The following is a 26,850-nucleotide window of genomic DNA, read 5'->3' as shown; positions in this document are numbered from 1 at the left end:
ACCATTAGATTACTTTATAGGTTTTAAGTCCCTATCTACAAAAGTTCTGAATGTTGAATTATTTGCCAAAAAAAGAATCACGGAGGCATAATAATTTTTTGTTTTTCTAGGGGTAATTGTATCGAACCAACGGTCCTAGAATTTTGGAAGAGGGTTCATTTTCATGGAAACTAAAATTTCTGGTATCCCTTTTATTTGAACAAAACAATTGGATGACTGCAAGTCCTCCCTTCCACGTCCCTTTTTCCTAAAAAAATTGTTCGAACAAAATCGTGAGATAGCCGTTTTTGTAGAGCTTAGTTGAAAGGTTCTAAAACTATACCTTTATATTTAACATGACCCATGCAGCCCCTTGGGATAGGTCTGGGGATGAAAGTGTGCTAAGGATAATTTGCGAAGCATAAAATGGATCATATACAATCTATGAAAACCAGTTTCATTTTCACAAAGACAAATAACAGCTGACGAAATGCATTGGCCTTTTCTTAACTTGGGCTATGTATTTGCACATTTTGGGGAAGGGGTAATTTTAGATTAGATTAAATTACTTCCACACTCCTTAATGTTCAAATATACATACGAAAATATATTAGTATATAAACTAAAGAATTATAATTTCATCATATTTGGCTTACATTATTAGGTTTAACATAACTTTACATTTTGGGTGTGTTCCGTATAGGTAACAAGTACCTCTTTTTTTTTAAAGAAGCAATACATTACCGAAATTTGTGAAGAGTGAGGCACATTTTATTCATAAAAATAGAAAAGTGCTATTTCCAAAATTGTCGCTGGTGTCTCAATAATTACACTAGCTCAAATAAAGCAAAAAGAAAAGTAGTATTAATACTTTTTGGGATTAAAACTGTTGTTTTGGGTTGATAAGGAAAAAAAAAAAAACACTGCAAAACAAGTATTTCAATTAGATCACCAATAACCGATTTTCAGTGAGCAGGGTATAAGCCAAGGGTACCGGTTAGGGAAAATACAGGGAGGAAGCAAGGTTTTTGTTTAAAATATGCAAAAAGGTGTTTCAAAATTTCAAGGGCAATTTTTGCTTGAGAAAAAACAAAACATTCATCTAAAGATATTTTTCCGCATCTGGGGGTAATTCTATCCCGTTCCTATAGATGCTTATGTATAAAATATGGTAAAGATACCAAAAAATCGATTAACTTCAATGATAAAGAAAATTATAACTATAAAGATCTCTAGTCAATTATCTAAGGATTTACATGCTGATTTAGTTATTTTTATTTCCAGTCTCTAGCATTTTTTTTTCCTGGCCGCAACCGTGTTTTCCCAGCACGTTTTCATCCTGTTTCAAAAATGGAAGAAAGCATGGAAACAGGAAGAATTCAGCAAGAAAGATTTGAAGGACTTTGGAGTTGTCTACCAGAAGAGGTTAGAGTCTATAGTAAAATTCTAATTTTGGCTTATAATTTATAGTCAGTTGTATGACAAATCCTTCATTTTAGTCTGTACTTTTTCTCAATTTAACAACCCACTGTCCAATCAACCCTTCAAATGATATACAACTGACAAACCCATTTGTTAATAAATCATTACTATTGACTATATCGACCCTATTATCAGAATACCATTTACAAATCTAATATGGCTGCTAATAATCCCCTCAAATTTCAAATCAAAGAGGGTTTTTTCAGGGTACATCAATTGATTCAAGCTTGTTTCTAGCATTTAATGTCAAATATTTCCTTATACAAGCCAACTGACAGGTAAATCCTTGATTTAATATGGTCTACAATTTTTACCAATTAGGTTATGTTTTATGTATTTTTAACTTAAAAAGGAGTGATCAGATCTTCATGAAACTTCATATTTAGAAGGACCTTGTAACTCAGATCCCTTATTTTAAATCTCAACTGGATCAAGCATAATTGGGGGGAGGGGCAGTTGGGGGGGGGGACCAGAAATCATAGAAAATACTTAAAGCAGTGAGATCAGGATGAAACTGGATGGGAAGAATAGAAACCTGTCTAAGATATGTGACTGACATAACCGGACTGGATCTGCTCTCTTTGGTGGAATTGGGGGGGGGGTTAATTTTGAAAATTGAGGTATTTGTAACTTACAAAAGGGTGACCAGATCTTAATGAAATTTGATATTTAGAAGGAGCTTGTGCTTTAAATTTCTAATTTTAAATTCCAACCAGATCCTGTGACATTGGTGGGAGTTGGAGGGGAAACTGGAATTCTTGGAAAACATGAAAATTGGGGTATTTTTATCTTACAAATAGATGATCAGATCTTAATGAAATTTGATTTTTAGAAGGAATTCATGTCTCAGAGTTCTTATTTCAAATCCCAACCAGATCTTTTGACATTGGGGGGAGTTGGAGGAGGAAATGTTGGAAAAACACTTGAAGTGGAGGAATCACGATGAAGCTTGGTGGATAGAATAAACAAATGTCCTTGATACATGATTGACAGAATCATACTGGATTTGCTCTCTTTGGAGGAGTTGGGGGAGGGGTTCAGTGATTTGGCAAGTTTGGCGCTTCTGGACATGCTAGGATGATGAAAATTGGTAGGCATGTCAGGGAGCTGCAGAAATTGACTTGATAAAGTCGTTTTCCAGATTTGACCATCTGGGGGCTAAAGGGAGGGGAAAAAGTAGAAAAAAATAGATATTTATAACTTACAAGTGGGTGATCAATTCTTAATGACTTTTGATATTTAGAAGGACATCATGACTCATAGCTCTTATTTTAAATCCTGACTGGCATTAAGCCTCTTATTTTCCTTTTTATATCAATCTATTGATTCAAAGAATTTTGTTAGAGCTCATATCATATGATCTCTTGGCTCTTAGCTCCTCTTGCCTTGTCACAAGTGTCATATGAGCTCTTAGCTCTTGTTTTTTCTGCAACAGCTTCAATGAACATCAGCTGGACATGCTGTTCAAAGTGACTCCACTCTTCAGCAAGGGAGCCATCATCCCAGTTTATGGTTGGTTGCTGGACCTCCATGGTGATTTATGGATCCCACTTCTGACACCAGGCTATGTTTGTATTAATAAGGCTTATTGACCCAAGCAAACTATAAAATAAAGCATTGTATAAGCACAGCTCAAGCATTACGCATGCAAAACATGGTATAGGCAAAGCAGGAAATAAAGAAGTAACATTACAGAAATCAAGCAACAGAAGAAACCCTTTGAAGCCATTACTACCAGAAGTCTTGATTGTTCAGTTTTGGTGTACTGAAGTTTAAAAATATGTATGCTAGGCTATGTGTTTCTGTGAAAGCTCCTTCCCATAATGATTTTGTTATCTAAAAACCTGAAGTGCCAGTTTGAAGGAATCTTTAACAGTTGGAACCCCCCCCCCCTCCATAAGAAAGATTAAAATTAGTTTTATTTATAAGGGTTGGACTTTCTTATGCTCAATTATGCTGATAATGTTATAAATTTAAGTAGAACCATATTGTGTATTTGGGAGAATTCTTTTTATAAAACTTAACAGGTAATGTACTAAAAACTGGTCTGAAGTCTGACTAGAGAGCAAGGTTCTTGCTTCTAGTAACCTTTTAGATGATACCAACTGCATAAAACTAGGAGATCAGAATATACAGTTATCTGCAAGCATTAAGTACCTTGTTATTCCAAGATGAGAAGGTTTCAATTTAACAAGGGTCTCATCACACATCTAAAAAATAAAAATTAGAAATGTGGTTTGCATGGTAATCAGTTGTAAAGACTGCAATAACAGGTCTGTTCTTGCCAGTGTTTATAATCCTTTTGCAATGCCTCATGTCCCAACACTAACTCCATTTCAGAATCTTTTTATTATTACCTATTGAAAAGGATCCAGTCTATATTTTATTGTTTAGGGAAGTTTTTCTTTTATATGCCCCTATAGACCAGAAACAAATGTTTTGCCACACAATATGGGTTGATCAGTTCATTATTAGTAACACCAGAGTGTTGCTGTTTGCTTTCTGTGTAAGGATAAGACAAATGTGTTTATTCTTTTTCTCTTCTCTATTCCTTGTGTTTTGTGCATTTTCTTGTACTTTGTTTTCTAACCCTTGTTTGAATCTTTGGGGTATAAAAATATTGATTGATTTATATAAAAGAAATATATTTTCATTTACATCTTTAGATTTGTGTTGGTTATATATTAAAAAAAAGCTACAGAAAGAAAATTTTTTCCTTCTGTTTTATTCTTTATTTTTGAGAAGGAGATCTAAGTGTTCATAGTAAATACAAAGTTGGTGTCCATTGTAAAAAAACAAAACAAAAAAAACCTAACATCTCTCTTAAATTAAGATGTCAGTGGCAGTACATTGATGTAATTACTCCTATGGGTAGTATAACAAAGAAAATGATTTCAATAGTTATGATAAGTGTAGGGGTTTATATTTACTCCCAGCCTCTTCTGCAAACCAAAATTTGAGGTTGACTTCACCCCTCAACAGGTCACTAAAGTTTCAGCTTGATCTCCCTAGCTGTTCCTTTAATGCTGTTGATATTTTAGTTGATGGATACCCTTAACTGAAGGATTTTGGGTATTCATTGTAAGCAAATATTAAAAAATACCCTTTAAATTTCAAGCCAAGCAGAGACCCAACTCTGTCTTTTTATCCTATCAAAATTAGCAAAAAATGGCTATCTTCAAAATTTGCCCAGTCAAGTGAGCCCTCTGTGATGTTTTTATGATCACCTTTTCCAGATAAATTGGGCAAAGGGAAAAATAAATAAATAGAAGACATCTAAAAGGTATATAACTCTTTACTGTAAAAGTTCTTAAAGCAGATTGAATGTACCACAAGTAATAACACCACTTGTTGTGTTATTGCTAAATAGTGTATATAACATATGATTAAACTATGTGACGTTTTCAAATATAAGTGGTAGGTGGCATTGATCACTTACCTTTCTGAAGGCTAATTGTCAACATTAATTCAACAAAGAAAGCAAAGCACACACTGCACCCAAATTCTTTTAGGTCTAGTTTATACTGTTCTAGGTTATATCTAAATTCTTGGTCTAGTTTATACCGTTCTAGGTTATATGCACATTCTATGAATACCTAAACTTAAGAGATGTCAAAGCCGCCAGTCAGACTTATAGAAGCTGGTATGCAGCATTTATCAACAACAGTAAGATTCATAACAACGTTGAATTTGTAATCCACTGAAACCATAGTCAGGCTCTAGCTGCTTTATCAAGATATCCTAGTCGCTGCAAAAGGATTACAATTAGGGTAAAGTACTTTAATGGAAATTTTTACCTGACATATATCACAGGACAATAGTGGAGTAATCCCCTTTAAGGATTGGCCAAAGATCCCTCTCTCCTGGACTTTACAACTGCTTCAGGACAAAATCAAGACTATATGCTATTATTGGCCATTTAAATGAAAACAGATTGAGAAGTTATGCTTAAGCTGTTTGATGTGTTAACATCATTGATCAACAAAGAATATAATCAATGAAGACAAATGAGTCATCACACAAGGCTTTGTGTACTTGCATTTGGACATAGGAAATACCAGCTATTTTTAAATTATGAAGTTGAAATTAAAGATAGGGCAACACTTGGGCTTTTCCTTAAGAGAAATAAAAATGAATCCAAGCGATTTGTCTTACTATATGTATCAATATACCTTGGCTGATAGAAATACATGATGCAACTATGTCAAAGACAAACAACTTTTGTAGATGATGTCATGCTGTATTATTTATTTTGAGTTAAGACTGGTTATAAAGTCCATTAAGAGCCTCCATACCTGCAAAAAATAACTGAATCTATAGCTGAAAAAAAATGAAATTTAAATTTACAGAGAATCTTACTGGAGAATTACTACAAAAGATAACTTGTAAAACCGAAGTTTTTCTCATGAAAATAAAGAGCAAAGTTGAAACGTAAATTGCTTTATTGCCTTATTTGTTGAATATTTTTGAAGAACTCTTTCAAACCAAGCGGCTCTCGATTTTTTGTTTTGTATGTTTGTAGAAATCTGAAAATAAAGCACTATATTCAAAACTGGGCTTGCTCAAGTTTATTGGAGAATAAAATTGTATTGTAAAATCTATTGATGTCACAGCTCGTCAATGATGTTACTTTCAATTTCTTAAGGTTAAGTAAGAACTTTTCCTGCTCCTAATCCTGTTTTGCTGTCAGTTCAGAATTCTACAAACTTAGGAAAATATTTATTCAGTTTATGTGAAACATCTGTTCAAAAATTGGTTGTATAAACTGCTAAGCTGTAATTTCGTTTGTTATAAGTGACCGGATCTTAATGAAACTTGATATGTAGAAATATCTTTATGTCTCAGATGCTCCATTTTTAATTCGAATCGGATCCGGGGACATAGGGGCTAGGAGGGGGGGGGGGGAACAGAAATCTTTGAAATCTTGGAAAACGCTTAGAGTGGAGAGATCGGGATGAAACTTGATGGGAAAAATAGGCACAAGTTACAGATACATCATTGACATAATTGGAACGGATCTGTTCTTTTTCCGGGGAGCTGGGGGGTGTTAACTTAAGAACGGGTGACCAGATCTTAATAAAATTTAATATTTTGAACGAATTCATGTCTCAGTGCTCTTATTTTAAATCCTTACCAGATCTGGTGACATTCGGGGGAGTTGGAGGGGGAAACCAGAAATCTTGAAAAACGCTTGGTGTGGAGAGGTCGGGATAAAACTTGGTGGGTAGAATAAGCAAATGTCGTAGATGTGTGATTGACGTAACCGGACTGGATCCGCTCTCTTTGGGGGAGTTAGGTGGGCCCTCTGCTTTGGCGAGTTTGGTACTTCTGGATGTGCTAGGGCGATGGAAATTGGTAGGCGTGTCAGGGACCTGAACAAATTGACTCGATAAAGATGTTTTCTCCTAATTCGACCATCTAGAGGGGTTGAAAGGAGAGGAAAAGTTAGAAAACATGAGGTATTTATAACTTACGAGTGGGTGATCAGATCTTAATGGATTTTGATATTTAGAAGGACCTTATGTCTTAGAACTCTTATTTTAAATCCCGTTCGGCATTAAGCCCCTGATTTTCCTTTTAAATCAATATCTTGATTCTTAGAATTTTTCTAGAGCTTATGCCATATGAGCTCTTGGCTCTTCCAACCTCGTCATAATCTTATGAATGGGTGAATGAGTATCTTACGAATGGGTGATCAGATCTTAATGAAACTTGATTTATAGAAATATTTTATATCTCAGATGCTCCATTTTTAATTTGAATCGGATCCGGGGACATAGGGGGTGAAGGGGGGAAACAGAAATCTTGGAAAATGCTTAGAGTGGAGAGATCGGGATGAAACTTGATGGGAAGAATAAGTACAAGTTCTAGATACGTGATTGACATAATTGGAACGGATCCGTTCTCTTTGGAGGAGCTGGGGGGTCTTAATTTGGAAAAATTGGAAAAATTTAGGTACTTTTAACTTAAGCACCGGTGACCGGATCTTAATGAAATTCGACATTTAGAAGGAATTCATGTCTCAGAGCTCTTATTTCAAATTCCGACCAGATCTGTTGACATTGGGGGGAGTTGGATGGGGAAACCGGAAATCTTGGAAAACGCTTAGAGTGGAATCATCCGGATGAAACTTGGTGGATAGAATAAGCAAATGTCTTAGATCCGTGATTGACGTAACTGGACTGGATCCGCTCTCTTTGGGTGAGTTAGGGGGTGGGGTTCAGTGCTTTGGCGAGTTTGGTGCTTCTGGACGTGCTAGGACGATGAAAATTGGTAGGCGTGTCAGGGAGCTGCTCAAATTGACTTGATAAAGTCGTTTTACCCGATTTGACCATCTGGGGGGCTGAAGGGAGAGGAGAAATTAGAAAAAATGAGGTATTTTTAACTTACGAGTGGGTGATCGGATCATAACGAATTTTGATATTTAGAAGGACCTTGTGACCCCGAGTTCTTATTTTAAATCCCGACCGGCATTAACCCTCTGATTTCCTTTTAAATCAATCTATTGATTCTTAAAATTTTGCTAGAGCTCATGCCATATGAGCTCTTGGCTCTTCTGGCTTCGTCACAAATGCCATATGGGCTTTATAAACATATTCTCATCAGATAAACTTTCCTTGAAAGTTTTAACTCTATACTCTATTCCGCTCCTAAGATATTTCGCCTCTATATATCTTGACAATGTCGAAGGCCCTTCGCCCTCACTGTTCTCTGGCAGTTTAAATAATACCCTTTTCATTAGCAATAATAGTACGTATAGTAGCAGAAGTAACATTTGAAGCAATAGTAGTATTAGAGATACCAGCGGTAGTATCCGTAGTAAGTTGCAATAGTGTTCGTTTGTGCCCTTCGGTCTAGGTCAACATTCCTTCCTCCTCTAGTGACATTTTCAACTTAACACCTTAGGATGCCACAGGGAAGCCTAGAGCAAGGATAAGTTTATTTAATTAAAGAAACTACAGAAAAGGATATTTATCTGATAAGCAAGACCAAAAGGCCCTAAGAAAGAGAGTTTTGGGGCGTTTGAATTTTACAACATTTGACCCTGCTCCACATTAAGGAGGCCTCACATTTGGAAATCCCAGCCGATCGTTCCACAGTTTTTCTGTAAAGCCCCTTGTGAAGTTCCAAAATCACTTACGTGCTTGTAATTCGTAACATGTTTGGCACTGTCAGAGCGGGGCCCCGGTAGGCCTGGGACCTGTCGTGGTCCCACCACTTGTCACCTCCAAAGACTAGTGCTGGTAGAAGCAGTAGTTGTTCTAGCAGTACTAGTAGTAGTTGTAGTAGTATTAGTAGGAGTGGCAGCAGTAGCTTCCACCTATTGCCAGTAGTATTGGGTAGATACATCCGGACATCACCTCTTATTGCTGCCATCTCCGTTCCTTTAGTCAGTTTGTTTACTATATTCCTCCCCATAGCCCTACATATCTCTTGACCCGCTATATTTAGCCTATACAGGTACTACAATCGCTCCATTTTTCAATTTGTCATTTCTGGCAGATGCTACTGGGACAGTTTAAAAAAAGACCTCTAATTTTTTTTCTTTACGAAATATTTGACTGCCTTAGGATTGAAATCTGAGTCCCACGCATTAATAGATGACACGCTAATTAGAATAGCAGTTAATCCGTCGTTTTGGGATTGTTCTAAGCAATAAATTTCAAAGGTTTTTAAATTTTTTTGTGTAGAATTATGCAAATCAGGAGAGATTGGATTATTCCGAAGGCAGTCAAAGTTTTCCAACTATTAACTGGTTTCTCTTAATCTTAGAAACCCTTCAAAGTTTCAGTGGGATTAAAGCATTCACCTTGCAAAAAAGTTTCTTCATTGCTTCTTAGGATTAAATAAAAAAAAACAAGTTTTTTCAACTGAAAGTAAGGAGCGACATTAAAACTTAAAACGAACAGAAATTACTTCGTATATGAAAGGGGCTGCTTCCTCATCAACGCCCCGCTCATTACACTACAGTTTGACTCTTTCTCTCAACTCTTCTTTTTAAAACAGTAAAAAACTTCCCAATAACCATTACTATATGTAAGCACTGGTCAAAGTTTGTAACTTGTAGCCCCTCCCACGGGGACTGTGGGGGAGTAAGTTGTCCCCAAAGACATAGTAATTAGGTTTTTCAACTATGATGAATAAAATGGCTATCTCAGAATTTTGATCCGTTGACTTTGGGAAAATAATTAGCGTGGGAGGGGGCCTAGGTGCCCTCCAATTTTTTTGATAACTTAAAAAGGGCACTAGAACTTTTCATTTCCGTTAGAATGAGCCCTGTCGCAACATTCTAGGACAACTGGGTCGATATGATCACCCCTGGGAAAAAATACAAAAAAACAAACAAACAAATAAACACGCATCCCTGATCTGCCTTCTGGCAAAAAATATAAAATTCCACATTTTTGTAGATAGGAGCTTGAAACTTATACAGTCGGGTTCTCTGATACGCTGAATCAGATGGTGTAATTTTCGTTAAGATTCTATGACTTTTAGGGAGTGTTTCCCCCTATTTTCTAAAATAACGCAAATTTTCTCAGGCTCGTAACTTTTGATGGGTAAGACTAAACTTGATTAAACTTATATATTTAAAATCAGCATTAAAATGCGATTCTTTTGATGTAGCTATTGGTATCAAAATTCCATTTTTTAGAGTTTTGGTTACTATTGAGCCGGGTCGCTCCTTTCTACAGTTCGTTACCACGAACTGTTTGATAAAATATAATTCTGTGACGAAAAGCATCTCTCACGCTTGTATCTGTTTGATTTTTTTTGCAAAATAATTTGCAAAAACCATAAAGGTATTTTTCACTCAAGAATGAGTCACCGAACAGCGCAATAGTCTGCTATTTTTAACAGCAATGTTGTAGAATAAACATTTTTAACAAGTTTCATGCTAGTGGACTTCGACTTAATACAAATTTAGGGGGTATCAGGTCTCATTGGTAATGGGCTTTGATCTAATGGATGTCGTTATTAATAGCCTTCGGGGACTAGCTTTCACTTATTGGAATATATTTTTTGAAGACAATAATGTGATTTAATCAAATTGAGAGGTTATTTCGGACAGTCCTCATAAGAACGTAATTTTCTTCGTATTTTGTATAATTTCTTTGTAAACATGTGAAAAAGTAAATTCTATTTCTTTGATATTTCTTTGAGCTTTTAATGAAGATAGCCATGATCAGCCATATATGTCTGAAAGGCACACATTAAATAGAATAATAAGCTTTTTAAAAATTCAAAAAAAGTTCTGCGTAAAGAGTGAGGTATTGAGGAGGGGTAACAACCTTCATAGTCGAAACAATTTCTGTTCGTTTTAAATTATCATGTTGTTCTTTACTTACAGTTGAAAATTTTTGTTTTTTATTTCATTTCTGATCGTATTTAATAATGCCGGGAAATTCAGCCTCCCCCCCCTCCTAAATGGACCTGTATAATAATAGCCAATAATATATGTAGACAAAAATCAACAACTTGTGTCCCTTACACCGGGGGCTTTGGGAGTCAAATCGTCCTCAAATACATAGTTGTGAGCTTTTTCATTTTTGTGAACAAAACGACTATGTAATAATTTTGATCAAAATACTTCGGGAAAAATTGGGGTGGGAGTGGGCTAGCTGCCTTTCAATATCTTTCGTTATTCAAAAAGGACAATATAATTTTTTATTCCTGATCAAATGAGCCATCTCTTGATTTTCTAAGAGTAGATAACTGATTCGATGCGATCCCTATTGGGAAAAAACCGAAACAAAAAAAAACATGCATCCATGATCTTGTTTCTGGCAAAAGAATGCTAAAATCATGTTTTTATATATAGGAGCTTTAAACCTCTTCAGCTTGGTTCTCTGATATGCTGAATGTGATGGTGTGATTTTAATTATGATCACTTGATCTTTTGAGGGTGTTTCCCCTCTCTGTCAAAAGTTGGACAAATTTTCTTAGGCTTTCAACTTTCGATAGGTATCATTAAGCTTATTAATTTGACATAGTCTGAATATGTATATATATATATATATATATATATATATATATATATATATATATATATATATATATATATATATATATATATATATATATATATATATGTATATATATATGTATATATATATATATATATATATATATATATATATATACATATATTTATATATATATACATATATATATATACATATAATATATATATATATATATATATATTATATATATATATATATATATATATATATATATATATATATATATATATATATATATATATATATATATGTATATATATAAATATATGTATATATATATATATATATATATATATATATATATATATATATATATATAATATATATATATATATATATATATATACATATATTTATATATATATATACATATATATATATATATATATATATATATATATATATATATATATATATATATATATATCAGATAGTACTATCGTACAGATAGTACGATTAAGTGAGAGGCAAATCTGACATTAACCCCCTTATTAGGATTGTATAATTATGATGTTAGTTAATTTGTTAATAGATTTAATTAATTAATAATAAATTTTAAAATTGTATTATATCAGTATATCAAAATTTTATTATATCACCGACGTAATAAAAGGATTGCCTATCAACAGGTATTCTGTAAAGATAGAATATAGCCAATTATATTGATGGGTTCGTATTAATATTTACATTTTTAAACTTTATTTTTTATAAAACTTATTATTGACAAAAAAAGTGAATTTGAAAATTACGACAGTATGTGGCTAATTCTGATCTTTACTAAACATTTTCAATATTGACTCACTGTGTTCCTATAGGCAAAAAATGGGACCTTTTAGGATTTCAGGAGCCGAAGAGTATAAGTTTCAGATCACTGAAATGTTTCATAACGTCAGGTCAATCATTTTAGATTCAACTAGTCTAAAATAAATGGAAGAAAAATTGAGTTTTCTATGTTATTGCAAATTTTGCTATCCGTGACTTGTTTGGACTGTTTTGAAACGAACCTGCTCTTTTAGATGTTTTACATCTTTAGTGTCCTATTTTGTCTAATTTTTTTTTCTGTGTGCAGGACTTTGGTTGGGATACTACAGAAGAATGGGAACAAGTATTGGACTGTTTGAAGCTTTTTTCAGATCATGTAAATCATCTAAGGTTTTACAACTGTAAATTAAATGAAAGACAAATTGAGAGTTTCCTCTGTTACTGTACTTCCTTAATGAGCCTCACTGTGGATCGTTGTGATTGTGCTGATGGTGACACGGATTCAGTTTGTGATTTAATAAATTTAGTAAGCGTAACTCATCTTGAAATTAAGGGAAGTGAAAATGAGTATAGTCCTTATTCCACTTATAAATCACTAATAAAATTGACCAATTTCATGCCAAAACTAGTTCACCTTTCTCTGTGTACGTTACTTTTCATACCTGAATATAACCAAGAAGGTCGAATGCTACCCCTAGTACGACGCATAGTTGAACCAAAATTTGCCACCATTGTTTCCATTAAAGTTGACAAAAACTGTATAAGCAGGGACCAATTGGTTTGTTTGCTAAAAGTACCAGATTTGCGGCTAACATCATTGGATCTACCGGACGGCCTTGTAATCAACAAGTCTGCAATTGGTGACGCTGTAATCAACGCCATCGCTACTCACCAAACCGAAATAGTCCATCTATTTATGAACATCAATTATATTTCTACTGAACATTTCAACTTGCTCTGTCGTCACCTGGAAAAATTAGAAACGTTCCATTTTTATGGTACATTATCCGATTCTTGTTGGCTAGAGTCTTTAATGTTCTTCAAGGAACTTAGAACTCTTAAAATAAAAGGTTTTGATTTACATGATAATCTCCGTAATTTCCCTGAGCCAACAATTTTGCAAAGATTTTTAGACAAACCACGGGATATACATTTGACACACTTAGACATAGACTATAGTTTTGATGTTGACCTAATTTCCGAAACCGCTGTTAACAATGCCAAGAAGTGCCTCAGATTGATTGCCTCACGACTCCTAAAATTGACATTTCTTCGTTTATCGTCGTGTCCTCTGGATGAAAACTTGTTTAGAGAAATAACTACTAATTTGGTCAATTTGGTTGTTCTTAGAGTGGAAAACTGTAATATAAGCGACGATGCCTTAACTGGACTCAAACATCTGGAAATTGACGCCTCCACACCTCCGCTTCGCCATTTGAAAAGTACGTATTTTCATTTTTTATTGTAGTTCAGCCAAAGTGAGTGAAAATCCTATGCAGTTTTTTTGTCCTATAGTCTGTCCTACCGAAGCTACATTCACGGTAAAGTCACGCCGATTGCCTTATACCCTGACCAGTGAAGCTATTGATTTTTTTTTCTATGATCATCGATCTAAATTAGGAAAAGAGATAAGAGATACAAAACAATTATCTTATCAGTTAAAGTCAAGCATAGGTAATAGTTAAAAAAGAGCCAAGCGTTAATTACACTTTTTTTTTCTGGACATATCGTATTGAAGAAATTGCTGTAGAAACATGTGCAGTGGGTATATTTGGTTTGTATTGAAACTGTTAGTATCCCTTGGCAGCTGACTTCCCTCCTCTATTTACCCTTGTGCTATCCATTGCAATAGGCCAACATTTACCGATTCATGTTTTTCTCAGAATAGTTAATATATCGAATATATGGACCTCCAAGGATAACGTTACTCGCACAGCCCCACGAGCAAGGACCGTAAATTATACAATTTTCCAATGTTAAAAGACAAATGATTTAATCGAAAAATACTGCTACGTTTAATTTTGATTTGCTTGAAACTTTCGAGGATTGTTTTCCCACAAGTAGATCATATCTTGTTAAGGCAGGAATAACTTTATGAAGGCCCATAATAGTTAAAAACAAAGTTTTATCTCTAATAAGTGTGAAACTTAGAACCAAGCCACCTTTGCACAAACGAGTCCTATTGAACATCAGGTAAAACTTTCTATCTATTTCGTGCGAAAGAACCAGGACCAAATCCCTTCTGTAATTGTTGTAAAACTTTTATCATTATGTTTCTGAGTCAAGGGGGCTCTGGAACATAATGAAAAAAGATGGTTTCTGCGGAAACGGAGGTGAAAAAGGTCCAGAAAAAAAGTTTTTCTTTGTAAACAGGATGATAGAAAGTTTCAAAACCACTTGATGTTTAGAACATTCAACTTATTGAAAGGAAAACCATAATCTACTAGTATTGATTTAATTTAGGATATCAAAGAAGGTGGGCTTAAAACCTATATCTTTAAATCTAGGGATTACAATGCCAGGAAAGAAAATCTAAGCATCATATGTATTGCAGTAGTGCCGCCTATGAAAAGAGGGGTCAATATGCTAATTTCTTTTTCCTAGGCTACTTCGTATGAAATGAATTGCCAATGAAACTTCAAAGAGGGCTTATTTAAGTGGAAATCAATGAAGTTGTAGTACCATTTTAAGAGTCGAAAGGGTTTGGACGACATTAACCCTATTTCTGCCTCCTTTTTAGCTACACTCCCCTGAATAGATATTTTATCGAAATTTGGAGATAATAGTTTTTTCCAGCTTTGTTAAGGTCTATAGTGACGAAAACCACACCGCCTTTCCATATAAAACACCATATAGTTTAAATTTTTTTTTTAATTTTAAGTTTTAATTTTCACATTTTTATTTAAGTTCTCATATGTATTCATATATTTTTCTGGTGTTATGCTGAAGAAGGCCTTTGAGCATAGGGCCGAAATATCCACTGAATTGAATTACACTGTGAAAAAAAATTCCTTATTATTTCTAAGTTTTATTTTTTTGGTCAAAGGTCTAATAACATTGCCTCTGTGTTTGACATGATCCCCTGATCAACGACCAATATTTTAGTGAGTTACCGTCAAAAGCCTTTCTAATAAGCCGTCGTAAACTTAAAAGTGAAAGGATGTTCATCTAATGAGTTATATTCAAGTGATTACCATCAATCAGGATTCATCAGAGAAATACATTGTCGCCATTATGGATGTTTGAGTTTAAAATTCCTGACCCAAAGCGGCGCGCTTACAAAAGAACCTTGTGGAATATATGCATGCTAAAAATCATCAAAAATACATGCAAAAGGAGATTTGATGAAACCCTGTTAGGAGCAAACCAGTGCAGGGGCCCAAAATACTTTTTAGAACAGACCTATTTTTAACAAAACCAGGATGGCTTAGAAGATAAATTGATTTATTGGCTCTTGGAAACCGTTATATTTTAAGACCCTTTCAAGCTGACATGGATACAGTATGCTATACTGTTCGTATCAAAGAACGCAAATCAGGAAAACAGAGAAATTAGAAAACAATTACTCGTACTATTACATGGTAACTTTTTATTTATTAATATAAAATTGCATCATATTAAAAACTAATTTTTTAGAATTGTTGAGCTATTTTGTTCATGGACAAACCTCTCGGAACTAGTTCATAGCTTAAAATTTGACATGTTTTCTTAAGAATCAGTTAGATTACTGCATATTCTTGTAGACCTAAGTAATTGTGATTAATATGGCTGAGAATGAGCCATATTAATCACAATTACCGAGAATTAAAATTTTTTAATGTATATCAATTTCTGGGAACGGTGAATTAATCGTTTGAAAATAGAAATCATCCACACTATTATATATTTTAAAAACTAATTCATCAGAAATTTTAATATTCTAATCTGAAAAGTACTCTTCTTGACACATCTGGTAAATCGGAAAAATTAGAAAAAATGAGGTATTTTAAACTTACAAACAGGTTCAAACGGGCCCTGTAATGACGCATTCATTTTCAAAGAGAACCCCCTAAGAATTAACGAAATTAATATAAGAATTTATTAGAATGCTTCATTTACTACGTTTATTCATTTGAGGTTTGACAAAATCATGAGCATTTGTGTGTAGTTACATATTAGCCATCATGAAGGAGGGATGGAGGATCTTTGCCTGATCCTATCAGAAGCGGGTGTACATTTATGCCTAAACTTCCAAAATCTTCTAACTTCTCCCTGAGTTACTGGGTGAATCGTAAGGCATCAAATCTGTCTATATGGAGGGGGAAACCGGAATTCTTGGAAAACGTGAAAATTGGGGTATTTTTATCTTACGAATAGGTGATCGGATCTTAATGAAATTTGATATTTAGAAGGAATTCATGTCTCAGAGCTCTTATTTCAAATCCCGACGAGATCTTTTGACATTGGGGGGAGCTGGAGGGGGAAATCTTGGAAAACACTTGGAGTGGAGGAATCGGGACGAAGCTTGGTGGATAGAATAAGCAAATGTCCTTGATACGTGATTGACGTATCCGTACTGGATTCGCTCTCTTTGGGGGAGTTGGAGGGGGGAAGGGGCTCAGTGATTTGGCGAGTTTGGTGCTTCTGGACGTGCTAGGACGATGAAAATTAGTAGCCGTGTCAGGGAGCTGCACAAATTGACTTGATAAAATAGTTTTCCCAGATTCGACCATCTGTGGGGCTAAAGGGAGAGGCAAAATGAGGTATTTATAACTTACGAGTGGGTAATCGGATCTTAATGAATTTTGATATTTAGAAGGACATCGTGACTCAGAGCTCTTATTTTAAATCCTGACCGGCATTAAGCCTTTGATTTTCCTTTTAAATCAATCTATTGATTCTAAGAATTTTGTTAGAGCTCATACCATATGAGCTTTTGGCTCTTAGCTCTTCTTGCCTCGTCACAAGTGCCATATGAGCTCTTAGCTCTTATTTTTTTCGCTTTAACATACATACTTTTTGCGCGTCATCAGGGTTTAGGCTTTTTCGCCCAATCGGTTAGCCAGAAAGTTAGCTTGTTTTGTACCAAATCTACAGATAAACGATAATATGCTTTTTTCTGTGTGAATAAGTGTACTTTTTGACTTTGTTTGTTTTTATGTCAAAAATAGAAAAAATACAAGCTTTCTACTAAAAGGTAAAATATCAAAACTGACAACTAACAGAAATTTGTACGTGTTTTAGGGGGGTTGCCCCTCTTCAAAACATCGCTTTTCACGCTAATTTTTTTTACTCTTTTATAGAAGCTTTTCATTGAATTAATTGAGTGACCCTTGTCTTTCAGGAGTTGTTCTTAAAGAATTAGGACAAAATTCAAACTAGCAAAAGAGTGAGGAAAGCAATCGGAAGAAAAGATTTGATGAACAAAATAAGAAATTGTTGGGTTAACTGTAAAAATATCAAAATTTTGAGGGTGGTATATTGTGTTGAAGCAGTACAGCCCCTCTTTTTTCTTATCTAAAGTGCTAGAACATCGTTGGAACCTTTTTTTTTTTTAATTACAATTTACTCTACATGTTTTTAGGCAATTTTTCTGATGAAAAAAAAAAATTGCAGAATCTTTTATAGCTTTAGTTGTTTTTGTATGACTCTCTTTGTTGCTGCGTTTTTTGTCTTTTTTTATCTTTGCTTTTCTCTTTCTTTTCTCTTGCTTTCTTTTCTGTCAGATTTTATAATGGTAAATGATGATAAAATATCATCTTTTGAACTGTTTATTGTTTTCTGTTGGTCTTTCCCTTAGGTATTTTTTTTCTCTTTTCAGGGCTGACTAAGTTAGAACTCAGTAAGTGCATTAAAGTGACTGATGTATCTTTGGAGTCAGCATTTACGTTCTGTTCTTTAAGGAAACTTTCTTTACGACAGTGCTCTCAGGTTTGTAATCCTCTCTCTTTCCGTAGATACATAATGCATACATGTTGATTATATATACTCTCTAACCCTGAAATTTTTTATTATTTTCCTTAACTCTCATCTAGACCGCTCAAATCCTTAGTATAATTTAAGTCCTAGATTAACCTTTGCGATTTTATTTTTGGACATATCACTTATCAGTTTAGCACTTATCACTTTAATGTTTATATTTGGTACACCATACAGGGATAGAACCTTCTTTAAATATCTTCTGCTGGCTGAAGTAAACGCTTGCTCATAATATAAAAAAAAAACTGAGGACTAAAGAGCTTTGATAACACAGACACTTATCGGTCATTAATATAAAGCGGACATTTGGCCGACCCATCCTTTCCTCTTCCTAAAGCGACGCTGTTTTTCTCTTAAAACTTTATCACAGGATTTTTCGTCCCAATAGCATCATCATTCTAAGCAATTTACTTGCGATAGATCTCTACCTGGTGATTCACCTTTCCTATATTGGGGTTTAGTTGAAGTTTTTTAAAATTGCTATGTACCTTCCTGTTTTCAAAAATATACTTTTACTATGTTCAGTAATTTATATGTAGCTTCGCAACCACTTTATTCAAAAGACTCATTTTCCAGATTAAAGGTGCCTAAGGCATTATTGTTTTTATTCTTTAAGTAATGTCTTTAATCCTTCTTCACAAAATAATTCTCCTCCCATTTTATTGTGTCAAAAACTTTTGCAATATGTGCTGTTCTGACAAATAGCAAAAGGTTGCAAAAGGCATAAAAAAGGAACAGAAGATCACTATATACTTCAATGTATAGAATTTATTGGTCAGATTTTATAATGATAAATGATGATAAAATGTCATCTTTTGAACTGTTTATTGTTTCCTGTCGGTCTTTTGCCCTCAGGTATAAAATAAATTTGAAACCTTTGAAATAGAAATATGAATGCAGTTTTTTTCAAAATATATGGGTATATGAGTTATGTTCAAATTGTATTAGTTATATACATAGTATATGAGTTTTGATCAAAGTACACAGGGTACGAATACCCTATATTTTACTGTGTAAAGACCAATAAACTTTTTTTAATCTACTCTTACACGTACTTTTCATTTTTCTGCAATTTAATGTGGACCGGTTTTTAGATGTAAATTCAATTACGATGTTCGTATTTTTCAAATTATATTCTAATTCTAGATTACCGACTGTGGTCTTGTGCACCTTGCAGCTCAACCAGAATCATTCAAGCGATCTATAGAAGAATTGGATTTGAGTGGTTGCCGCAAAGTTACTGACTTAGGTTTGTCTAAACTCCTTCCGGAATTAAAAAGACTACGTGTCCTCAACTTAAAGGTACTTTTTAGTTGGTTGTTCCCATTTTTCATGTTTTTTTTTCAACAGATTGTGTCTTCGACATTGCTGCATTATTTTATATGTAGCCTTTACTTATTTAAATTCTTTGTTTATTTACTTTTTATTATCATTATTTAGTTAAAGACATCACAGACAGTACCCAATAGAGAAAAAGACATAAAAAGGGGAATAACAAAAAAGAGACATCAGAACGCTTATCAAGCCATTGATGAGAATCACATATTAAAATCTTAAATACCGTTCCAAACATAACACTTTAAACATCACCGCATAAGAAGGGTATGCCACAGATGAAACTGATTTTTTGATTTTGTTCCAAAACACACGTGGGCGTCACGCCTGCCTAGAATGTCAGGCAGGTTGACCAAGAATTTAAAATTTACATAGGACCATTAGATTGCCTGAAATGAGAGGTAAACAAGGGACGCCAGCCTATGGTCTTTGACAGGTTGAACCAAGAATATAGAATTCAACCTAACCCATTGGTTGGGTAGTGGATCTTGGGTTGACTCGGGCGACAGTGTCTAGACTGGGGAATTTCTTGACACGGGCAGTGAACGGGAATAAAAGCAAGACATTAGCAACATTCGATTTTGTAGTCCAATCGAAAATTGTTTTCGCCCCTGCATGACTTTGGAGTTACGCACCATATTATTGCGTTGCCTTCATATTGGTATAGTCATAGTCAAACAGTTCGTGGCAACGAACGGTAGTAAGGAGCGACCCGGCTCAATAGTAACCAAAACTCTAAAAGATGGAATTGTGATACCAATAGTTACATCAAAAGAATCAAATTTTAATACTGATTTTAAATATATAAGTTTCATCAAGATTAGTCTTACCTATCAAAAGTTACGAGCCTGAAAAATTTGCCTCATTTTAGAAAATAGGGGGAAAAACCCCCTAAAAGTCATACAATCTTAACGAAAATCTCACCATCAGATTCAACGTATTAGAGAACCCTATTTTAGAAGTTTCAAGCTCATATCTACAAAAATGTGGAATTTCGCATTTTTTGCCAGAAGACAAATCACGGATGCGTGTTTATTTGTTTTTTTGTTGTTTTTTTTTTTGTTTGTTTTTTTCCCAGGGGTGATCGTATCGACGCAGTGGTCCTAGAATGTCGCAAGAAGAATGTCGGGTTACGTGGGAGGATCTTTCCATGGAGGAACTTCTCATGGGGGAAGAGATTTTCAAAGAAGGGGGCGCAGGATTTTCTAGCATTATTTAAAAAAAAAACAGTGAAAAAATAAATATGGAAGTTTTTTCTACTGAAAGTGAGGAGCAGCATTAAAACTTAAAACGATCAGAAATTGTTACGCATATGAGGGGTTTACCTCCTCGTAATACCTCGCTCTTTACGCTGAAGTATTTTTTAGTAATTTCAACTATTTATTCTACGGCCTTTGTGGTTCAGGGGTCATTCTTAAGGACTTGGGACAAAATTTAAGCTTTAGTGTAAAGAACGAGGTATCGACGAGGGGTGAACCCCCTCATATACGCAATAAAAACATACGAATATAGAAGTTCGTTACGTAAGTTAATTCGTAATTTACATATATTTTTTACTAATGAAAACTCGTAAAAAATTAAAGTTACCTTTTTAAGTAATAAAAAAATCGGAGGGCAACTAGGCCTCCGCCCTCGCTCCTTTTTTCTCAAATTTTCCGATTAAACTAAGAGAAAGCCATTTAGCCAAAAAAAAAATAATATGTAAATTTCGTTTTAATTATTTATGTGCGGAGAGCCAAGATCAAAACATGCATTAATTCAAAAACGTCCAGAAATTAAATAAAAAAACAAGTTTTTTAAATGAAAGTAAGGAGCGACATTAAAACTTAAAACGAACAGAAATTACTCCGTATATGAAAGGGGCTTTTTCTCCTCAACGCTTGCTCTTTATGCTAACGTTTTTTACTGTCTTAAAAAGTAGAGTTAAGAGAAAGAGTCAAACTTTAGCGTAAAGAGCGAAGCGTTGATAATTTCTGACTTTACTCTTCGAATATTCCACCCCTCTCCGTCCTCGTAAAAAATCCAACACAAAGTCCAGGTAGGAAGTATACCTTAGAGTTTAATATCAACGGCCCCTGATATTTTCACCGAGGTAATAAAATTACAAAGTTAATATAGATATGGATTATATGAAAGAAGAGTTAGCAACCTTCTTTGTTTCTTTGTGCACGTGAAAATAAAGAGCAACAATAACGTAAGATAGAATGTTTATTTAACGTAAATTTTATTTAACGTAAATTTAAGTTAAATTTATAGTTAAATTAAATTTATATTTGAATTTATATTTATATTTAAATTTATAAATATATTTATAATTTAAATTCATATTTATATAGTTATATTTAACGTAAATTTAACGCTTAAAAAGAACGTAAATTTCAGATGTACATGAACCAAATATACATAGCGTATATTAATGTTGCTCAAAATTATCTTCGGTATTCTCTGAAAGTCACTTGAATGCCTTTTGTCTTTTTGGAAATGAAAGATCAAACATGCCCACATTTCTCAATAACATATATCATATGTAAATAATTAATAAATTCCCTAACTTACAGCTCTTATCCTGACAGCTGTGCGGGTTTTGACATCCCCAAATGCATAATTACTGAATCTTCCAACAATGTTGAACATCATAGTTATCTCAAAATTTTGATTGAATATGTTTTAAGAAATGATGAGCGGGGGCGGGGGCTGATTGCCTTCCAATCACTTTTAATATTTATACAGGGCACTAGAACTTACAATTTTTCTATTCAAATGAGCCCAACTTGAGGTTTATACGACCACCCATACCATAAAACTGTATATGCCAGGGGCGGATCTAGAAAAAAATCTTGGGGGAAGGGGGCACTGAACCAAGGGTACCAATGTGATTCTAAATTTTTGGTTCAACCTGCTTAAGACCATAGGTAGGCTTGCCCTGTTTACCTGTCATCCTAGGCAATCTAATGGTCCTAAGTCAATTTAAGTTCTTAGTCAACCTGCCTGAGACTTTAGGTGGGCGTGCCTTTCAAAAAGCTAACAAACAAGTATCGGTCCAATAAGAGAGTCATACTTACCCCGGCTGTGCTCTGCAAAGTTTAATTTTCTCCACAGTCCTTGTAAATAATTCACGGTTCTGGTGTATTATTTCATTCTTTCAGAGTTCAAGGCATTCCTGACATCTTGATCCTCTTGCTTGAACGAAGCTAAAAGCGCTGCAGCTCTACACTGGTAGTTCATATAGTAATGTGACTTGGCATGTTGTATAAGTGCATCTTTTCCCCCTGACACAGCCGACCACCCTCCACCGCTATTGGAGTTTCTTATTATGAGACAAACACTACACCAAAGTCCCTCGTCTTCTTTGTGACGGCTCACCACAGCCAGGGAAACCGGGCAAGAAGCTCAATGTTAAGTCGACGAGTAACTTCATCCCCCTTTCGTCTTTGTATAGAAGTCGGAATTTCGGCTTCCATCTTTTCTTAGGAAAAAACGTAATATCTCCAGATGTTAGTTGGTTCGTTTCTTTTAGTATCACTGCGAAACCGAAGTCAGAGGAGGGCATGATGCCGGTGTCAAGCAAGGAGCATGTAGTGCTACTTGGGTGTGTCGTCTCCATCTGCTGCATATTGGTTCTTGTATTATCTCTCGATCCTTCTGGTAGTAGATCAGAATGTTTTACCAAGGATCTCTCGATCCTTCTGGTAGCTGATCAGAATGTTTTACTTCAATGTCTGTGTCGGAATCTTGGGGAAAAGGCGGTGACAGTTCTTTATCCTTGGCGAAGTTGGTAGACAGTGTCTCTGTAGTCGAATTTGTGTGAGAACTAGATGCAACGGGTAACGGGAATCTTGAAGTTATTGTCTTAGTCTTTGAATTTGAATGAGCATCCTGAACTGGGGGAAACGAAAGACTCGTGGCATCTGAAGTAATTTTTTTTTTTTTGTTAAAGAAAACCCTTTAAAAATCCTAGTGAAGGTAGGCGACTCAAGATAGTTGATATTTTTCTCAACTCTCGTCGACCGTAAATCCACAGTGTCTAAGCAAATTTGTTTATTTGAGTTAGCCTTTCTTCTAAACAAATTTGTAGGGTTTCATTAATTCTGTCTGATCAGTAGTTTGACCTCCAGTGCTCAGTTAAGTACTAAATTGTCAATCCTGAGTATTCATCTCGTTACAACCGGTTAGGTAATTTTTTTTTCTTTGTAAAATTCCCCGTTAAGTAGTGAAAAATAAGAAATAATATTCTCAAAAATACGCCCTAAGTAGAGATACTGCATTTTCTTATGATGATATTGTTCACTTCAGAAATGGATGGTCTTGGATGTTCTACCTTATCTCAATATAGGTTGTTTTGCCGAAACACGGTCAAAATTCTGTTTTTACACGTGTATTGATAATTTACATCTTAACTCATTAGCGCCCAACGTTCCCAACTGGACACACCTTACTTTAAATTTTTTATGACTAACACGCTAGCAGCTAAGGCAAATTTTAAATGCCCCGTAAACTGTCATAAGAATCAGACCTGGATTTGGTTTAGTTTCGTTCTCTGGATTTTTTTTTTAATATGGGAAAAATTAAATTTTTGAAAGCTCTCGGTTTCTAATGGGTTACCTGGGAATGTAAGTGGTTGAAACTTCTTGTTTTAGGGTTTTGCTCTTCTATAATCACCACTCTTCCAATCTATGAAATAATTGCACCAAAATGTCTGCAAATAGAGGATGCAGTATCAGTTAACCAAAAGTCCTCCCAACCGGAAACGGGCGTTTGGCAGACCTACAATTTTTCACATGTTTCGTTGTAGGCGATCACTTCTGTTTTACAGATGGGTCCCAAGAAATGAGCTTCTATCAAAGAAGCTCTTGGGGTAATAATAAAAAAATACGGGAGCAATATCGGGGTAGTCAATGACGAAAAGGAGGGAGACAAGGGCAAACATTACGGATTTATTTGAGGGGGGAGGGGGTTTATTATTAGTCAAAACTTACCTATTGTTTTCTGGATATTTTGACTAAATATCCGGAAATATCCTTCGATCCCCTTCGACATTCAGCCATTAGCCTTCGTCTCTTATCCATTCTATGCTCGTATCCAGATTGTTTCAATTTATCCATTTTGAAATTTTAGCTACAAAGCTACTTTTCAATCTAATGTCAAATTGTGAATTGACCAATAGCTATAAGTTCCGGTTTTACCGAACGTTTATCTGGTAACACGAAGAAAAACTGATTCATCAAACCATGAGCTTCTATGTTCGTAAAATAGGGGGAAGCTAGCAGCAATCAAAAGATTTTTATGCCAATTTTGCAGATATATACTGAACAGGCTGAAGATAAATAATTTTTGTTCGTTTTAAGTTTCAACTTTGCTCTTTACGTTCATAGGAAAGCTTTTTTTTATGTTAATTGGGTAAATAAGCTATGAATAATTGACCAAATTGACAAGTTTACTACAAAAAATTGCAAAAAAAAGAAAAATAACGGAATTGGAATGAGGGCGCCAGAAAATCTTGGGGGTCCAGGCCCCCCACAGCCCCCTGGAACCACGCTTGGTAAATGCCCCCAGAGTATAAACTTAAAAACACTTGCCCCTGAACCCTGGAGGATTTTGTCAACCTTGGAGGCACTGCTATATGTTCTTTGAACTTACTTTCGATGGCTATCTCAAAGTATTCATCAGATGTGTTTAGGTAAAAGAGGAATTCGGGGGAGGGGATGTTAGTTGGCTTCTATCACTTTTGACTCTTAAAAAGGGAACCAGAACCTTTAGTTTCTAATCAAATGAGCCTCCTCTAAAGTTTATGCGACCACCCCTTCCAAAAAAATCTTATATGTCCTGGGGCATGACTTACAACCCTTTCCCCCATGCTCTGGGGTTTTAAATCAACCACGAAGGCCTTGTTATATGATCTTTGTACTATTTTGAATATAATGGCTATTTCAAAATTTCTATTTGATACATATTGGGAAAGAGGACCAGGGGGTACTAGTTAGTGTCCGACTCTTAACTCTTAAAAAGGGCTTTAGAACTTCTTATTTCCAATCGAGCTAGTCCCCTCACCTCTTCCACAAAAACTTTATATGTTAACAATGGGCAACTAGTATAACTTATAGCCCCTGCCCCTTAGGGCTCTGGGGGTGGAGAAAGTTTTCATCCCCAAAGAGTTAATTCCCCATGTCCCAAAGACCTTTCAACCATGTTGAACAAAATGGCGATCTCAAAATTTAGTTTCGATATGTTTGGGGGAATAGTGATCGTAAGGGGGGGGGGCTGATTGCCCTCAAATCACATTCACTCTAAAAGAGGGCTTTTATTTCCAATCGAATGAGCGCCTTTCGAAGATTACATAACAATCCCTTCTCTACGCTGTGCCTTGGTCAGAAGAAAAGATTACAGTGTCCTAACATCGTTCTTTACTTAGGCAAGGCAATTGCTCTGCTATAATTTTTGCTAATATTGAATTGCTAATGGGAATAGTCATTTAACAATTGACGTGTCTTCAAAAGCATTGAAAAATGGGAAAACAAAGTTTTGAATATTAATTGTCAAATAATAAGAGTAAATGTACTATAAAATTAATAGTGAATGCTTCATATTCCTGTTGTTAATTTTTTTACATACAATTTCATTGTTTTACATTTTCCACGAAAAAACGAAGAGATAAAAAAAGATAAAAACGAATATGAACGCCTAAAGAAATAATTTTTTTTTTTAGGTGAAAGCATTGAGAAGCACTTTCAATTAATGTTGATTTTGTTTAATTGCCATAGAATTGTTGTCTCTTTTTTTGAAATCATGAGCTTTATTTTCTCTCCTTCTTTCCAGGGTTGTCCTAAAGTGACTAGCAAAACGCTCCAAACTGTGAAAAAATATTTTCCAAAGCTTCGGTACCTATGTATATCTTGGGGTCTCTATATGTCACATAAATCTAATTTATTGGATACTCTACCGTTACTGAAGCTGGCTTTCGACTTTGATGAGGATTACAGTGATTTTTGATTATTACAATGATGATTCCTTCGATTCCTATGGTAATTCCTAAGATTACTGTAATATTATTACTCTGACGATGAAGATTACTTCAATATTTTTTTCTCGTGATTTTTAGTTTTCCATTAGCACAGTCTCGCAAGCTATGCTTTTGCTGTGCTATCAGTACGATATTTCATTGTTTTGATAATAAAAGTTGTTCTACTACTACTAATCAATAACCTGTATTACTTGTACTATAATCATTGTAACTTTAACAGTGAAAGGTAGTTTTTAGTTTAACGGTCTTTCAAGCTGAGACTGTTCGTTGTGGAAGGAGTTGTGGCTGATC

The 26,850-nt window shown here is 34.7% G+C and overlaps 2 protein-coding genes across 2 annotated transcripts in view; both read left to right on the top strand.

The window, feature by feature from the left end:
* The first annotated feature begins 1,307 nt into the window (after positions 1–1,307).
* Positions 1,308–26,740, top strand: LOC136039143 (uncharacterized). Its single transcript, XM_065722629.1, has 6 exons — positions 1,308–1,404; positions 5,034–5,231; positions 12,556–13,690; positions 18,049–18,158; positions 19,353–19,508; positions 26,355–26,740. The coding sequence occupies exons 3-6, from the start codon at positions 12,703–12,705 to the stop codon at positions 26,526–26,528; spliced, it is 1,428 nt and encodes a 475-aa protein (XP_065578701.1). The 5' UTR covers positions 1,308–1,404; positions 5,034–5,231; positions 12,556–12,702; the 3' UTR covers positions 26,529–26,740.
* Positions 26,452–26,850, top strand: part of LOC136039142 (uncharacterized) — a 51,935-nt gene continuing 51,536 nt past the window's right edge. The window contains exon 1 of the mRNA XM_065722626.1: positions 26,452–26,560. Within this exon, the coding sequence (XP_065578698.1) occupies positions 26,537–26,560 (24 nt within the window). The 5' untranslated portion in view covers positions 26,452–26,536. The remainder of the gene's footprint in view (positions 26,561–26,850) is intronic.

This window comes from Artemia franciscana, chromosome 19 (genome assembly GCF_032884065.1).
Source record: "Artemia franciscana chromosome 19, ASM3288406v1, whole genome shotgun sequence".
Lineage (NCBI taxonomy): Eukaryota > Metazoa > Arthropoda > Branchiopoda > Anostraca > Artemiidae > Artemia > Artemia franciscana.
Note: the sequence above shows the minus strand (reverse complement) of the source record. Positions and strands in the feature narration are given on the sequence as shown.